Consider the following 17,107-nt stretch of genomic DNA (forward strand, 5'->3'; position numbering starts at 1 on the left):
GCTATGAAAAGGGTAGAGGGGCCACAGAGCTATGAAAAGTGTAGAGGCATCTCAAAGGCAGGAAATGGGTAGAGGGGCCATAGAGGTATGAAAACGATAGAGGCGTCTCAGAGGTAGAAAAGGGGTAGAGGAGCCACAGAGTTATGAAAAGGGTAGAGGGGCCTCAGAGGTAGACTAGCGGTAGAGGGGCCACAGAGCTATGAAAAGGGTAGAGGGGCCTCAGATGTAGAAAAGGGGTAGAAGGGCCACAGAGCTAGGAAAAGGGTAGAGGGGTCTCAGAGGTAGACTAGCGGTTAGAGGAGCCACAGAGCTATGAAAAGGGTAGAGGGGTCTCGGAGGTAGAGGGGCCACAGAGCTATGAAAAGGGTAGAGGGGTATCAGAGGCAGGAAAGCGGTAGAGGAGCCACAGAGTTATGAAAAGGGCAGAGGGGTCTCAGAGGTAGACTAGCGGTCAGAGGAGCCACAGAGCTATGAAAAGGGTAGAGGGGTCTCAGAGGTAGGAAAGAGGTAGAAGGGCCACAGAGCCATGAAAAGGGTAGAGGGGTCTCAGAGGTAGACTAGCGCTAGAGGGGCCACAGAGCTATGAAAAGGGTAGAGGGGCCTCAGATGTAGAAAAGGGGTAGAAGGGCCACAGAGCTAGGAAAAGGGTAGAGGGGTCTCAGAGGTAGACTAGCGGTTAGAGGAGCCACAGAGCAATGAAAAGGGTAGAGGGGTCTCAGAGGTAGAGGGGCCACAGAGCTATGAAAAGGGTAGAGGGGTATCAGAGGCAGGAAAGCGGTAGAGGAGCCACAGAGTTATGAAAAGGGTAGAGGGGTCTCAGAGATAGGAAAGGGGTACAGGGGCTACAGAGCTATGAAATGGGTAGAGGGGTCTCAGAGGCAGGAAAGAGGTAGAGGGGCCACAGAGCTATGAAAAGCATAGAGGGGTCTCATAGGCAGAGGAGCCACAGAGCTACGAAAAGGGTAGAGGCGTCTCAGAGGCAGGAAAGGGGTAGAGGGGTCTCAGAGGTAGTAAAGGGGTAGAGGGGTCTCAGAGCTATGAAAAGGGTAGAGGGGTCTCAGAGGTAGAATAGGGGTAGAGGGGCCACAGAGCTAGGAAAGGGGTAGAGGGGTCTCAGAGGTAGTAAAGGGATAGTGGGGGGCCACAGAGCTAAGAAAAGTGTAGAGGGGCCACAGAGCTCTACCCCTTTCCTACCTCTGATACCCCCTACCCCTTTCCTACCTCCATCCTCCCTTACAGCCCTTTCCCTTCCCAGAACCCATCACTATTTCCCTCTGAAATTGAAATTGCCTCTCCTTTGCTCAAGACACCCCCCCCCCAAAGCATCATACGTCTATCAAAGTAATTGTTGAACTGAAATACAATTAAGAAGAAGTATATTAACAGTGAAATAATTATTCAGCTCTAACTTAAAGGGATTTTTTTTTTATTCACAACAAACTGAACAATGCAAACACCTTGGCATTTGGCGATGACAAAAGTTCCTTTAGAAACACAATTTACAAAGACTCATCACCTGGTCTCCAGAAACTTGCTATAACATGAAATAGGTGCGAACATATGAGGCAAGCTACTAATCAAGATAAATAGCAGAATGTAGGCACCCTATATATAGAAAGGAGAAAAGCAGTGATCTTTTAAGGAGCAGGCGGGGCCCATGACTTACATCACAGGAGCCTACACAACACAAAACACTGTTGCTGCATGTAGGTTTTATTTCATTTCTTATCTTATATTTTGGAAATGCACATCATGGTTGTTTTTTTCCTTTAATTTTTTGGGGGCCCCCAATAGAGTGGGGCCCTAACCTAGAACATGTTTAGCTTATACGTAAATCCGGCACTGATCGCTGCCTGAATATCCTCTCTTTAGCGCTCGCAAAGAACAGTTGCAAAGACCTGGGCTTATTGCAACTTGTGGGGAGACCCCTGAGACCCCAATTCACCCCATGGACTTCGCTATCTGTCCCCAGGTGACACCCCCCATTCTCATAGCTTCCAAAGTTTCCCTTTTTTTAAGGGAACTTCCCTTATTCCGAATAGGATTCCTTGCAAAAAAAACGTTGACAGCTATGGCCATTCTTGCCTGCGTTGTCCTTGAACCCCAATGATGACCTAGTACAGAAGCGAGTTTTCAAATCCATTGCCCCACCCACTTCCCCCTCTGCTTCCGCCCATTGCTAGTGTGTGGCCCCCGGAAGCTTGCGCAGGTGGAGAAAGCGGCCCTCGGCTGCCAAACAGCCCCCTCGCCTCCCTCTCTGGCAAAATCCTTTCCCACCCCTTCCTCGCCCCCATCTCGGGTGTCTCATAGGGTGTTTTCAGAGCAGCAACAGCAGGGAAACCGCCCCAGGCGACTCGAGCGAGCGAGCCCAGCCGCGCGGAGAGCGAGGAAAAAGGAAAAGCGAACGCGACATGGCTTGCTTTTGCTCCTGCAAAAGACCCTTCGGGTCGGGGACACCACAGAGAAGGCCCTACATCCCCGAAGAGACAAACCGCATCTCGACGTTGGCGCCGGGCTCGCATCTGCCCACCTGGCGCTTGGCAGCGAAGGGGAAGACTTTGCGGAAAGCCCTCTGGAAACTGGCGCCCATGAAGGCGTAGACGATGGGGTTGAGGGAGGAGCTGGCGTACGACATGCAGTGAGCCCAGATTTTCAGCTTGTAGGTGTAATAGTTGCGGCGGAAACCGGCGCCGAAGGCTTGGGCGAGAATCAGAAGCTGCATGGGGCCCCAGCAGATGGCGAAGAGGACGACGATGGTGCCCACCATCCGCGATATCTTGCCCCGCATGGCTTCTGAGCGCTCGGCCAGCTGTTGAACCTGCGAGGAGTCAAGAAGGGGACTTGCAATCAGATCAGCTTGGCCTCTGCGGTCTCGACTCTGCTGCCCATGGAGGTCAGTTCTGTGTCTGCCAGCTCCATCTGGTACGCAGGATGAGACCCTCCCTGCCCGCAGACTGTCTGGCCAGAGTGGTGCATGCTCTGGTTATCTCCCGCTTGGACTACTGCCATGCGCTCTCTGTGGGGCTGCCTTGGAAGGTGACCCGGAAATTGCAATTAATCCAGAATGCGGCAGCTAGACTGGGGACTGGGAGTGGAGACCACAAAACACCGTCCTGAAAACCTACCTCCCAGGACGTTTCCGAGCACAATTCAAAGTGTTGGTGCTGACCTTGAAAGCCCTAAATGGCCCAGTATCCCTGAAGGAGTGTCTCCACCCAAGGCCCTTCTGGCGGTTCCCTCCCTGCGAGAAGTGCGGTTACAGGGAACCAGGCAGAGGGCCTTCTTGGTGGTGGCCCCCTCCCATCAGATGTCAAGGAAATAAACAACTACTTGACTTTTAGAAGACATCTGAAGGCAGCTCTGTTTAGGGAAATTTTAAATGTCTGATGTTTTATTGTGTTTTTAATATCCATCTGGTACGCAGGATGAGACTCTCCCTGCCAGCAGACTGTCTGTCCAGAGTGGTGCATGCTCTGGTTATCTCCAACTTGGACTACTGCAATGTGCTCACCGTGGGGATACCTTTGAAGGTGACCCAGAAACTGCAACTAATCCAGAATGCGGCAGCCGGACTGGGGACCGGGAGTGGAGACCACATAACACCGGTCCTGAAAGAGCTACATTGGCTCCCAGACATTTCCAAGCATAATTCAAAGTGTTGGTGCTGACCTTTCAAGCCCTAAATGGCCCAGTAGACCTGAAGGAGTGTCTCCACCCCAGACACTGGGGTCCATCTCCAAGGGCCTTCTGTTGGTTCCCTCCCTGCGAGAAGCAAAGTTACAGGGAACCAGGCACAGGGCTTTCTCGGTGGTGGCGCCCACCCTAAACCAAAGGTTGGCAAGGCTTACCAGGCATGGGCCAGATCACTCCCACAGAGATCCTCCATGGGCCGGGCCGGCACAGCACGACGCCAGAAATCACGTCTGCGCATGCCCAGATGCTGAAAATCACACCTGCGACGAAGCGATTTTCGGTTTCTGGGCATGTACAGAAGAGATTTCTGTCACCGCAAACATAAAGACCAGGCTTACTAGCCGCTTTGCTTCTCAATATTCACTGCTTGGCCTCTGCTATTTTCTCCTACCAATAGAAAACCCACTTAAGGACTCTAGACACGCTCAGATACCCCATAAGGGGAAAAGGAGCAGTTTATTACTTATAACAAGAGCATGCAAAGATGTCCTCTATTTCCTAAATAACTCGTAGGGAAGTTCTGCCTGGTCCAGCCTCACATTTCTCACATTGCATAACCAGATATTACACCTGGAGATTGTAGAAATTACAAGTGGAAGAGTTTTGGAGCCTGAGCTCGCTCTGTTTCCTCTTCCCTCCCCATTCCTCTTTCCTTTTGTGCCGTCTGCTTGGCCTCTGCTATTTTCTCCTACCGATAGGGAACCCACTTTAGGACTCTATAGGGGCTTTTGGATACCCCATAAGGGAAAAGGAGTGGAGTTTTTCCTTATAACGTTTTGATAATAAACCTGATTTGCAAGCGGTGGTAGTGGAATAATGGCGACTGCAAGATTGTCATGCGATTGATACCTGGTTCTCGGAGGTCTCCACCGTGGGGCGCCCCATCTGGTACAGCATGGCGGTGTAGCAAAGGAGGATCGTCAGCAAGGGGAGCAGGTAAACCACCAGGAAATTGTACAGGATGAAGGCCCTCTGGTGGGTGATGGAAGGGAAGGTTTCGCTGCAATAGGTCCGGGGCCCGAACCAGTAGCCTTCGGTCAGCTGGTTGTAGACCAAAACCGGAGTGGAGATGGCGAAGGAACCTGCGGGCGGAAAGGCCAGGGTCCCAAATTCACCCAATGGTTCTGAAGTCTCGGACAGAACCGGCTCGAACCCTAGGTCAAGTGGGGCAACTTCCTCCAGCAAAAGATGTTCTGCTAGAATTTGCGGAGAAGCAAAATGGACTTCCCGGTCCGATAAGGTGCAATGGGCAATCTATACGGAAGATCAATTGTATACAGCGGCACCTTGGTTCTCAAACGCCTTGGTACTCAAACAACTTGGAACCCAAACACTGCAAACCCGGAAGGAAGTGTTCCGGTTTGCGAACTTGTCCTGGAAACTGAACGTGCTTCATTTTGAGTGTCACGCTTCTGATTTGAGTGTTATGCTGAGGTCTGTCTGGTTTTGCTATGTACAGTGGTACCTCGGGTTACATACGCTGCAGGTTACAGAATCCGCTAACCCAGAAATAGTGCTTCAGGTTAAGAACTTTGCTTCAGGGTGAGAACAGAAATTGTGCTCCGGCGGCAGCGGTGGGAGGCCCCATTAGCTAAAGTGGTGCTTTAGGTTAAGAACAGTTTCAGGTTAAGTACAGACCTCCGGAACGAATTAAGTACTTAACCCGAGGTACCACTGTATTTGTTTTTGTGACTGTGTGCAACCCAGTTCAGCTACTGATGGATTGATAGCGAGTATGACTGCGGTACATTGTTCATCACTTTCGTTTTATGGATCAACGGTCTTGTTAGATAGCAAAATTCATCTTAAATTGCTGTTTTAGGGGTTGTTTTTAAAAGTCTGCAACAGGTTAGAGTGGTACCTCAGGTTACAGACGCTTCAGGTTACAGACTCCACTAAGCCAGAAATAGTGCTTCAGGTTAAGAACTTTGCTTCAGGATGAGAACAGAAATCGTGCGGCGGCGGCAGCGGGAGGCCCCATTAGCTAAAGTGGTACCTCAGGTTAAGAACAGTTTCAGGTTAAGAACGGGCCTCCAGAACGAACCCGAAACCACTGTAATCCATTTTGGTAACTTGGTTCTCAAGTCTGGAACAGACTTGTTCCAGAAGTCTGTCCCAGAACCAAAGCGTTCCAAAACCAAGGTGCGCTCTCCCATAGAAAGTCATGCAAAACGGATTAATCCGTTCCAGACTTTCGCCTCGCAGGAGATGGGTGGCGAGGGCGCTGGCCAAGGTTCAGGCCGAGGCGAATGGGCAGGGACTTCCCTTTTGTGGAAACTGAGGGGTACTCTATGCTTTGCCGGCCCCCCTACTCACCGACCCAGATGCTGGCACTGACGGTGGCTGCTACGAAGGGAGTGCGTTGCCGCAGGGCTCGAAGGGGAAAGACGGTTACGTACCAACGGTCAACACTCATAGCGGTCAAGGTGATGCATGTGGCTTGCACGGAGACCTGCGAAGCCAAGAAGAGAGGGTGGGGTTATTATTAAAGTGGGACCTTGGTTCCCAAACGCCTTTGTTGTTGTTGTTTAGTTGTTTAGTCGTGTCCGCCTCTTCGTGACCCCCTGGACCAGAGCACGCCAGGCACTGCTGTCTTCCACTGCCTCCCGCAGTTTGGTCAAACTCATGCTGGTCTCTTCGAGAACACTGTCCCACCATCTCGTCCTCTGTCGTCCCCTTCTCCTTGTGCCCTCCATCTTTCCCAACATCAGGGTCTTTTCCAGGGAGTCTTCTCTTCTCATGAGGTGGCCAAAGTCTTGGAGCCTCAGCTTCAGGATCTGTCCTTCCAGTGAGCACTCAGGGCAGATTTCCTCACTTAACTGGCTGAGGGAGCCGGCGTACAGCTTCCGGGTCATGTGGCCAGCAGGACTAAGCCGCTTCTGGAGAACCAGAGCAGCGCACGGAAATGCCGTTTACCTTCCCGCCGGAGTGGTACCTATTTATCTACTTGCACTTTGACGTGCTTTCGAACTGCTAGGTTGGCAGGAGCAGGGACCGAGCAACGGGAGCTCACCCCATCATTGCGGGAATTCGAACCGCCGGCTTTCTGGTCGGCAAGCCCTAGGCTCTGTGGTTTAACCCACAGCGCCACCCGCGTCCCCTTAAATTTATAAATAAACAATAATTAATAAGTAACATATAGCTGACAGAGGTCCCCTACACCCATTATTGTCCCTTATCCTTGAGGGAAGAACTTTCATTGACCATACTTATGCAGACTGAGTCTAGAAGCTGCTGTGTAGCATGAAATCTCTGGCAAAGCCTCCTTCAAGACCATGAACCTAGAAGCGTTATGAAGCTGCCCATTGCTAGAAGTCCAACAGAGACTACAGTGGCACCTTGTATTACGGACGCTTCAACGCCTTCATTCCCAAAAATCAGACTTGGCTTTACAGCCCTGTTCTCCATCAAGGGACCCTTAAGTCCGTTATCGGTCAGAGAAAAATTGGACGGTGCTAGGACGTTGCTTTAAGGGACGCGGGTGGCGCTGTGGGTAAAAGCCTCAGCACCTAGGGCTTGCCGATCGAAAGGTCGGTGGTTCGAATCCCCGCGGCGGGGTGCGCTCCTGTTGCTCGGTCCCAGCGCCTGCCAACCTAGCAGTTCGAAAGCACCTCCGGGTGCAAGTAGATAAATAGGGGCCGCTTTATAGTGGGAAGGTAAACGGCGTTTCCGTGTGCGGCTCTGGCTCGCCAGAGCAGCGATGTCACGCTGGCCACGTGACCCGGAAGTGTCTCCGGACAGCGCTGGCCCCCGGCCTCTTGAGTGAGATGGGCGCACAACCCCAGAGTCTGGCAAGACTGGCCCGTACGGGCAGGGGTACCTTTACCTTTACCTTTTAGGACGTTGCTTGCCCAGAGCTGCAAAGATAATAATTATAATAATAACAATAATTTTTTATTTATATCCCACCCTCCCCAGCCAAGACCGGGGTTCAGGGCGGCTGTTAGATTATCTACGAGGGCAGACTAGCAGATGAAATTATTGGACTATATTTTTTTTGGGGGGGAGGGAATGAATGAATTCCTATGCTCCACAAATAACCCAGAGATGCATTTTAAATATAAGGGCACATTCTACTCATGTAAAAACACGCTGATTCCCAGACTGTCCGCAGGTCGGATTGAGAAGGCGATTGGGCCAGATCCGGCCCCCGGGCCTTAGTTTGCCTACCCATGGTTTAAAGGATTTGGGGGGGGGGGGGCAGATCACCCCTGCATGCAGTCACAAACTCACCTGTTGGATGTAATTGACAAATTTGCACATAAACTCCCCAAAAATCCAGCCCGGAAGAGGATAAAGGACAGCCGTGAACGGGACACAGCAGATCAGGAAAATGATATCCGTGACGGCCAAGTTCGCTGTTTGGACAAAGGGCAGAATATGGAAAAAGTTTAGAAGAAGAAAGAAAGATAAATTGAAGGGAGCAACTTCCCTGTAAGGAAAGCGTGGAGGTTTTTATCATTTAGAGGAAAAGCATGAAATTACATCGAAAGTGACTAGAGGAAATTTTCCCTCCCTTTCAGAAATGGCTAGCTTAACTGGTAGAATAAGGGACGGATCTACACACAAGGGGTGGGGGAAGAAACACTATAAATAAGCCAGAAATCAAATCGTCATAACGAAAGGAAAAAACCACTATGGAAAAACGGCATAGAATTTTTTTTTACTCTCCTGCGCCCCCTGATGTTGCATGTGTATAACGCTGATTTTTTAACAAAAAATCTAATGTAGCTGAGTCCTGGAAGAAAGTCTTTAAAGAAGATTGGGGGACGGGGGACGGTGGAACATTTGAAAAAGTTATTGTCAGCAACTTGAAACATTAGCAGGGCGAGAATAAATTTAGGGGCAAAATCATCAACGGAGGGGAAATGGGAAGAGGAAGAATAAGGAATAATTAGAATATGCGGCAGTAAAGGGAAAATTGAAATGAACCATGGAAGGGGGAAGGGAAGCTGATGCTTGGTTTGTTTTCGTTTGAAAATGATAAATAATTTTTTTATATAAGTTTTTCTCCCTTTCTAATAACACCAGGAATCGTGGGCCCTATCCTATAAGTGTGGGGTGTGAAACACAAGAGCAGTCAAGTACAACATTCCTAGAGTGAACATGCATAGACATGGGGAGGGATGTTTGTCCAGCCAGCAGGTAAACTTCCTGTTTCCTTCTGGGCTGGGACAGACTTCCTCCACATGTGACTAATGGTGGGTGTGGCCTCACCTGTGCAGGTAAGGACAAAAGCACAGGGCAGGGCAGCCATCTCTCTCTCTTTCACCACATGCATTGAAGAAGCAACATCTACTGAGCGAAAGATGCCCTCTTGGCTCCCAGCCCAGAGAGGACAAAGGGACTATCTTCCTATAAGATAGACTCCAAATGTATGTTACTTCATTAAGCTTAAGTCTGCCTTCTGGGATCTGATTGTGAACAGAATGTGAGTAAACTCTTTTTATACTTTTGTAAAAGACTGTGTCGTCTCTTCTGTTTTAGGAGGGAATAAGGGGAAATTACCAGAATAGTTATTATAGAGGCTTTAGCGAGCCTGAGCAATCGCTGCCGTTGCAAACTTAAAATAAAGGGGAGTGTTTTACTCTGCTGAAATTGGGGAACTTGTTAACACAAGTTGGATAAGGATATAATCAGACAATATATCCTCTCCTGCATCCCTGAACATTCCCACAATAAGAACATCCCAAAAGAGCGTAAGAACTGCCTGGCCCCTTTTCTCCCAGTGGCCGACCAGATGCTTTTTGGAAACCTGCAATCAGGATTTGAACCCAGGACATTACTGCTCCTGACCGTGGATGCAGAGCAGAGCGGTCCTGGCTAGCAGCAAACAGAACAGGCACCCGCTAGTAGCCCTAGCAGCTTTGACCCTCCTTCCCACCCACCCAGATGCCTCCATTATTCTCACCCAACTCACCAATGTAGAAATTGGTCGCCGTCCTCATCTGCTTGTGCTTGGCAAGGACGTAGATTACGAGCGAGTTGCCTGCCAGACCCACCACCATCAGGACGGCGAAGAAGAGGGGCACCAGCCACGCGTCCACCAAGCGCGGCGGGCTCCGGGGCTCCGAGACATTGGCGCACCACAGCCCTGAGGTGCAGGCCGAGCTGTTCGGGAACAGGAAGGAATCGTTGAAGTCGGAGACGGAGGAGCCCACTAGCATGGCTCTGCTTTTTGTCGAGAGCAGCCTCTGCCGGCCAGGAGCACCGAATTGGGGCTTGGGACGTCCTTTGGGAAGAGTTTTCAGCACCTCGGAGAGCTCAGCAAGCGAGAGAGATGTTGCGCCGCTCCTCAAATGGGAATGTAGGAAACTCTGGCGGACTCAGGGCTGAGGGACCCCGAATTGGGGCTTAGGACGTCCAGTGGCATGAGTTTTCAGCACCACAGACAGCTCACCAAGCTAGAGAGATGTTGTGCCGCTCCTCAAATGGGGATCCAGGAAACTCTGGCGGACTCAGGGGCTGAGGGACACGTTGGGGATCTCGTCCTGGCTTGGCGTCATCCTAAGAGCAGCCAATCCTGTGACAGTTACGACTCTCTCCTCCCCTGAAGTCTCAGAAAGAGACCTGCATCTCTCCTACTCCAGAGTCCTTCTTGCACACCTTTTGCAGTGTCCTCTGCTTCTCAGGTTCCTTGCAGAATGCAGGGTGCTCTCCTGAAACTCAATGAGGACCAGGAACACACCAGGGACCAGTTCTCGGGCACAAAGTTGGCATCCGTCAGCAACACATGCCATCAAATGGGCACGCTCCTTTCAGAGTAGAGGGCTCTTATTCCGACGCAGAGGAAATCTTGGGACGCAGGAATGGTGCTCCCATCTGATTGGGTTGCCGGCCCAACCATCCAGCCACCTGGGACCACCTCCCAGCTCCGAAAGGACCCAGGCGTCCTGCGAGTTGGAGAAAGCCAGGAGGAAAGAAGGGCTGGCCGGTTTTAAGTGGCAGAGCGATTGCTCTCCTCCTGCTCTTTGCAAAAGCAGAATTTCTCCTCTGGGTCTCCAAGCAGGCGATTGGCTGATTGTTCTATATTTTTTCCTCTCTCTTTCTCCACCTGGGGAGGGGGAGATCTTGCTACCAGGCAACCCCCTTGGGAGAGGACTCGATTGGTGGGCTAATTCAGCAGGCATGGAAGGCATGAAATTATTATGCCACGTGAAGATAGAAAGAGAGAGATGTAAGGCACAGACATTTCATTTTGCTCTTCGTTCCGGCTTTGCAGACAAAGCGCACCAGATCCAGGAAAATCCACGTGCCAATTCCCCCCCCCCCCAAGAGTAAACTCTATTTATTTATTAATTTAACATATAAATGATAGTACAAACCACAAAATTTCGCCACCTATACAATCTTTTTTTTTTGGACTTCCATCAGCACCTCTGATGATCCACCGTTTTAACCACTTCTTATGCATTTCTTAAGTTCATATTGCCTTTAATTATCATAACTACCATCATCCTCCCCTCTATCCATTTTTGCAATAGTTCCAATAATTCTCCTCACAAAACTTCTTGCAAACCTACAAACGTGGTCTGATCATCACAATTAGTTTTCAAATAGTCTGTAAATTTACGCCAGTCTTCTGAGAATCTCTGGTCTCGCAGATTTCGAATCCTTCCTGTTAGTTTATCTAATTTTGCATAGTCTATTAACTTCATCCTCCATTCTTCTTTCATCGGTAATTCTTCTTGCTTCCATTTTTGTGCCAATAATATTCTTGCTGCTGTTGTTGCGTACAAAAACAACTTGCATTCTTTTCTGTTTATATCACTTGAAATTCCACGTGCCGATTAATCAAGTTTGAAAGCAAGCCCAAGTTCGCGAAAATGAAGCCCCGCACGTTCTCTGTTTTTGACGTAAACGGGAAAATCCCTTTTGGCGTTTAGATTCAAAGCCAGATGGGTAAAGCTCTCTCTGCGACAGTCAAGTTTCATTCAAGTTCGCTGCCATAGAAGCAAAAAGCACATTTGCAAAAAAACTCAGGAAGAAACGGCGTCGGCCCAAGACAGGGGCAAACCCTGAGGACTCGAACAGAAAAAGATTTAAACTATTTATTTAGTTTCCAGCAGCTCTTAATATTTAGCACGGATGTGATTCCGAAAGGCCTTCCTTGATATGTGTAGCTGAACGCAAAGGAAGCTAATAACCTCATCTGCACAATGTATTTAAAATCAGAGTTATGCCCAGGGCCAGATTGAGGTTTGAAGAGGCCCTCAGCTCCTGAAGGTAATGGGGCCCTTTATATGTCCAGCTGTCCTTTGTCAACAACAAATTGCCACTGTTTTTTGTGTTGAATATATGCTATATGGTCATTTATGGACCTCATAGGTATCTCAAGCCATTATGGATCATTTCCCAATATTCTTTTACCCCTTTCCGTCTCATCTCTTGGCCTTGTCTGTGTTTACAGCGGGAAATATTCATGAAATATTCTTTCCACAAGGGCCGACACTGATGCTGAAATCCAGCATCGTATGATCTCTGCGAGTGTGGCTTTCTCCTGATTGAAGCACAGAGTGTTTGAGGACCGGGACATTCCCAGGGAAACCAAAATGCTTGTTTACAAAGCTATTGTACTACCAACCTTACTGTCTGCTTGTGAAACATGGACCACTTATAAAGGCCATCTCCAACTCCTCAGAAGATTCCATCAACGGTGTCTCCAAAATTTTTTACTCATCACTTGGGTAGACAGGCGAACTAATACCCGTGTACTGGAAGAAGCAAAGATCACCAGTGTTAAAGCGATGATTCTTCAACATCAACTTCGTTGGACTGGTCATGTTGTGCGGATGCCTGATTATCGTCTTCCAAAGCGACTCCTCTATTCCGAACTTCAAAACGGAAAGCGTAATGCTGGTGGTCAACAAAAGAGGTTCAAAGACTTTCTCAAGGCAAATCTTTAAAAATGTAGTATAAACACCGACAACTGGGAAACACTGGCCTGTGAGCGCTCCAGTTGGAGAACAGCCTTTCCCAAAGGTGTTGTGGGCTTTGAAGACACTCGAACTCAGGACGCGAGGGAGAAACGTGATAAGAGGAAGGCATGCTTGGCAAACCCTCGCCATGATCAACTCCCGCCCAGAAACCAATGTCCCCACTGTGGAAGGACGTGGGGATCCAGAATTGGCCTCCACAGTCCCCTACGGACTCACTGTTAAAACACGTGTTCATGGAAGTCAATTTTACTTGGCTATGAGGGGTCGCCGAAGGAGAAGCATAACAAAGCACTGAATCATTCTCAGCCAACACAGCTTTCTGCCTAAACACCGTGAAGAAAGAGGCTTGTTTGCTGCTTCCAGGTGCTTGAAAAAACACTTCAACTTTTGTCTCGGGTGCACACTGACCCGAAGGGAAGAGAGGGCATGTGAGACCAGCACTTACGCAGAGCGCTAAGTGGCAAAACACAGCCAGAATTGACTCTCTCCCTCGCTCCCAAAGTGGTTGAAAATTGGAGCATCATCGCGTGAAGGTCTTTGTTCCGAGAAAACGAAAACACCGCATAATTTATTTCGCCGCTGCCAGGAAAAAAGCTTAGCATCTGTGCTCCAAAGGTGCCAATTTTAGTACGTATCTCTGTTTTTTCCATTCCTCTCCCCCCCCCCAACTTTAAATCTCCACGTTTGCACGAAGACGTCCTCGTGAAAACTCGGGAACGTTAGGCCTGTGGCCTCTCTTAGCTTTTAAAGCAGAGGTTGGAAGGGGGGCTTAGCTGAATTCCCCACATTACGAGACAAAAGACAATCTTCACTCGCAAATTTCTGTTGCAGGTTGCCTCTTACCAGTGCTTTTCTGGCGGTCTTTGGCTAAGCGCCTGGGCAATTTCTAAAGCATGGGTAGGCAAACTAAGGCCCGGGGGCCGGATCTGGTCCAGTCGCCTTCTCAATCTGGCCCGCGGACGTTCCGGGAATCTGCGTGTTTTTACATGAGTAGAATGTGTGCTTTTATTTAAAATGCATCTCTGGGTTATTTGTGGGGCATAGGAATCCGTTCATTTTTCCTCCCAAAACATAGTCCGGCCCCCTACAAGGTCTGAGGGACAGTGGACCGGCCCCCTGCTGAAACAGCTTTGCATTGGGGAATCCAGTAAATGGAAAAACAAGAAGAGATGGAAAAGTTAGAGGAAGAGAATGTACCTTTTATAATATGAGCTCTCCGTAGGGCTGCCTTGGAAGGTGACTCGGAAACTGCAACTAATCCAGAATGCGGCAGCCAGACTGGGGACTGGGAGTGGAGACCATATAACACCGGTCCTGAAAGACCTGCACTGGCTCCCAGGACGTTTCCGAGCACAATTCAAAGTGTTGGTGCTCACCTTGAAAGCCCTAATCGGCCCAGTATACCTGAAGGTGCGTCTCCACCCTGGACACCAGGGTCCATCTCCCGAGGGCCTTCTGGCGGTTCCCTCCCTGCGAGAAGCGAGGTTACAGGGAACCAGGCAGAGGGCCTTCTTGGTGGTGGCGCCCTCCCACCAGATGTCAAGGAAATAAACAATCTGACTATATAGTAATTGGTGGACCTAATAGGTATCTCAAGCCTTTGCCCATAACAAAATATGTAGTGTACCCAAGTCATTGTTCAACCGAAATACAATTAAGAAGTATTTTAATAGGTAAAGGGACCCCTGACCATTAGGTCCAGTCGTGGCCGACTCTTGGGTTGCGGCGCTCATCTCGCTTTACTGGCTGAGGGAGCCGGCGTACAGCTTCCGGGTCATGTGGCCAGCAGGACTAAGCCGCTTCTGGCGAACCAGAGCAGCGCACGGAAACTCCGTTTACCTTCCCGCCAGAGTGGTACCTATTTATCTACTTGCACTTTGAGGTGCTTTCGAACTGCTAGGTGGGCAGGAGCAGGGACTGAGCAACGGGAGCTCACCCCATCATTGCGGGGATTCGAACCGCCGACCTTCTGATCGGCAAGTCCTAGGCTCTGTGGTTTAACCCACAGTGAAATACAATTAAGAAGTATATTCATAGTGAAATAATTATTACGCTCAAACTTAAAATTTGCACGGGCCCAATTCTCCAATCTGTTAAGGTCATCTCAAATCTCATTTCTGCCTTCTGCGGCATTTGTTCCCCATCCCAGTTTGGCGTCATCTGCAAACTGGGAGGCGTTGTTGATGGCTGAGTGGGGTCGTGGTCACAGCGCCTTTGTTCCCAACTTCCAGAGGGCCGGTAAACCAAGTTTGATTTCATCTCCTCCTGAGAAAGCTAAACTCATCCTTTCTGCTGCCTGCAACTCTCTCAGTTTCCAGGATCCTGCAAATCAGCAGCGACACAAATGCAGAAATCCACCACCTCACCTGTTGGATTTCTGTCTGCGGCTTGGAAATACAAGCCTCTACCTCCCCAACGAGTCCCCTTTCCGCATTTAAGAAAAGCAATACTGCAACGCAGCTCTTAAAAGCATGGTTTATTATTATTTACACGAAAAACATCTTACACAGAACGACGTTTTGTTCTTCTGGAAAATGCAAAGTTGGTTTGTACATTCGGCAGAAGGAAGGTCTCTGCACCATTGTAGTGCAAGGAGATTGTGTACTGGGGGGCATATTTTGTGTTCAAATGCCCCCCCAAAAAAATACTTCTTGCGTGTGGAAAATTAGAAAGGTTGGGCAGTGGTTTCCTTGGCAGATTAGATTTCTGCAGGAAGGGAGTTTTTCCCCAAATAGGGGGAGCTTGCAAACTTGCAAACAACCCCCCTAAGTATATTTCAGGGGGAAATGTGTTCCCTCTGACTTAAGGCCAAGTTAATTTGGCTGCCCCCTGCAAAATCCCACTGTTTTGACACCATCGTGGCAACACAAGAGGAAGAAGACATCCTTTCCAAAAAAAACCCCAGAAATTGTGGCATCGTCTTGGAAAAAGTCTGAAAAATCACAATAAGTGCAACAACTTCTCAATAAGAACATTTGCAAAGGGACATTGCGGATCATCATAAAACCACACACACACTCACACAAAAACTCAACTTTGGTATATTTTTCTGAGCATGCAACAATCAAAATAAAAACGCACATGTGATCAGTAGCCGGAGGAAAAGGACAATAATTTAACTGATTTATAAGACCCTCTATTTCCCGATGATTCCTAGTTGGAAGGGCCCTTCAAAGGTCATCCAGGCTAACCCTGTGCAATGCAGAAATCTCAGCTCATATCTTTTATTGATCACCACTGGTTGAAGCCTAGGCTCCCCAAGGTCAGAAATCGATCCCCTGTACATATAGGAATTCAAACTAGCATGTGAAGGGCAGACCAGCATATCAGACAGAGGTACAGTGGGAAGCCTCCTCCAGGTTTGCCCTTTTTAAAGGATCCAAATAATCCTGCCTGTATTATTTTATTGATTTATTCAATTAATGATGACCCTTGGGACTGATATCCTGGGAGGTTCCCTGCCGCCCCCCTGCCTGTATTATTTTTTATTATTATTATTAATTTATTCAATTAATGATGACCCTTGGGACTGATATCCTGGGAGGTTCCCTGTCGCCCCCTTGCCTGTATTAATTTTTTTATTTTATTAATTTATTCAATTAATGATGACCTTCGGGGCTGATATCCTGGGAGGTTCCCTGTCGCCCCCCTGCCTGTATTATTTTTATTTTATTAATTTATTCAATTAATGACCCTAAGGCTGATAACCCGGGAGGAGGTTCCCTGTCGCCCCCCTGCCTGAATTACTTCTATTTTATTAATTTATTCAATTAATGATGACTTGATATCCCAGGAGGAGGTTCCCTGTTGCCCCCCTGCCTGTATTATTTTTTATTTTATTATTTTATTCAATTAATGGTGACCCTCGGGGCTGATATCCTGGGAGGAGGTTCCCTGTCGCCCCCCTGCCTGAATTATTATTTTTATTTTATTCATTTATTCAATTAATGGTGACCCTCCGGGTCCCTTCCAACTCTACAATTCTACGATTCTAACAATCGAAAGACCACAGGTTTCCCTGCCCTGCCCTACAGAGGGAAAGGAATCCGTCCCGAGGAGCAGGCTCGGCTAAATTCCTTTTTGAGGTCTAGTAACTTGCGTAGACTTCTTTGGAACCGGCGGCGATGCACGTTTCAATTTAATTTAATATTTTAAAAAACTCGCTTTATGGCACGACGGAGCAAATTGGGGAAAACCAAACGAAGAGACCAGCGGCAAAGAAGATAATTATTATTATTATTATTTTGCCAGGGTCATTTCATCAGTAGATAGCAATTTGGGGGCAAACCGAAAACAAAATCCGAATCCATCGGCCATAAAACGTACGGACACACACCTATTATCTTTAAAAATACACTATATTACATTTTACAAAACGCGGGCTGGCTTCTGACAACTTGGGAGGTGGAAGGGGAAACCTGCAATTGTCATTCATACATTTAGAAAATGAGGCAGTTCGGCTGAGAACGGATGGC

At 48.6% G+C, this 17,107-nt stretch overlaps 1 protein-coding gene and 1 long non-coding RNA gene across 3 annotated transcripts; one reads left to right on the forward strand and one right to left on the reverse strand.

The window, feature by feature from the left end:
• Positions 1 to 1,463: 1,463 nt before the first annotated feature.
• On the reverse strand, positions 1,464 to 10,041 carry KISS1R (KISS1 receptor). The gene is made up of 5 exons (XM_028713254.2): positions 9,614 to 10,041; positions 7,927 to 8,051; positions 6,010 to 6,145; positions 4,543 to 4,775; positions 1,464 to 2,818 (listed from the first exon to the last, which is right to left on the reverse strand). Exons 1-5 carry the CDS (start codon positions 9,858 to 9,860, stop codon positions 2,471 to 2,473), a joined length of 1,089 nt encoding a protein of 362 aa, XP_028569087.2. The 5' UTR covers positions 9,861 to 10,041; the 3' UTR covers positions 1,464 to 2,470.
• A 5,073-nt stretch (positions 10,042 to 15,114) lies between these two features.
• Positions 15,115 to 17,040, forward strand: LOC144326111 (uncharacterized). Of its 2 annotated transcripts, none has more exons than XR_013391264.1 (2): positions 15,115 to 16,085; positions 16,522 to 17,040. It is a non-coding gene; the product is annotated as an uncharacterized LOC144326111 (long non-coding RNA). The 2 variants fall into 2 exon arrangements; XR_013391263.1 differs by lacking the exon at positions 15,115 to 16,085 and adding an exon at positions 16,127 to 16,176.
• The last annotated feature ends 67 nt before the right edge of the window (positions 17,041 to 17,107 follow it).

The sequence above is a fragment of the Podarcis muralis genome, chromosome 18 (genome assembly GCF_964188315.1).
Source record: "Podarcis muralis chromosome 18, rPodMur119.hap1.1, whole genome shotgun sequence".
Classification (NCBI taxonomy): Eukaryota; Metazoa; Chordata; class Lepidosauria; order Squamata; family Lacertidae; genus Podarcis; species Podarcis muralis.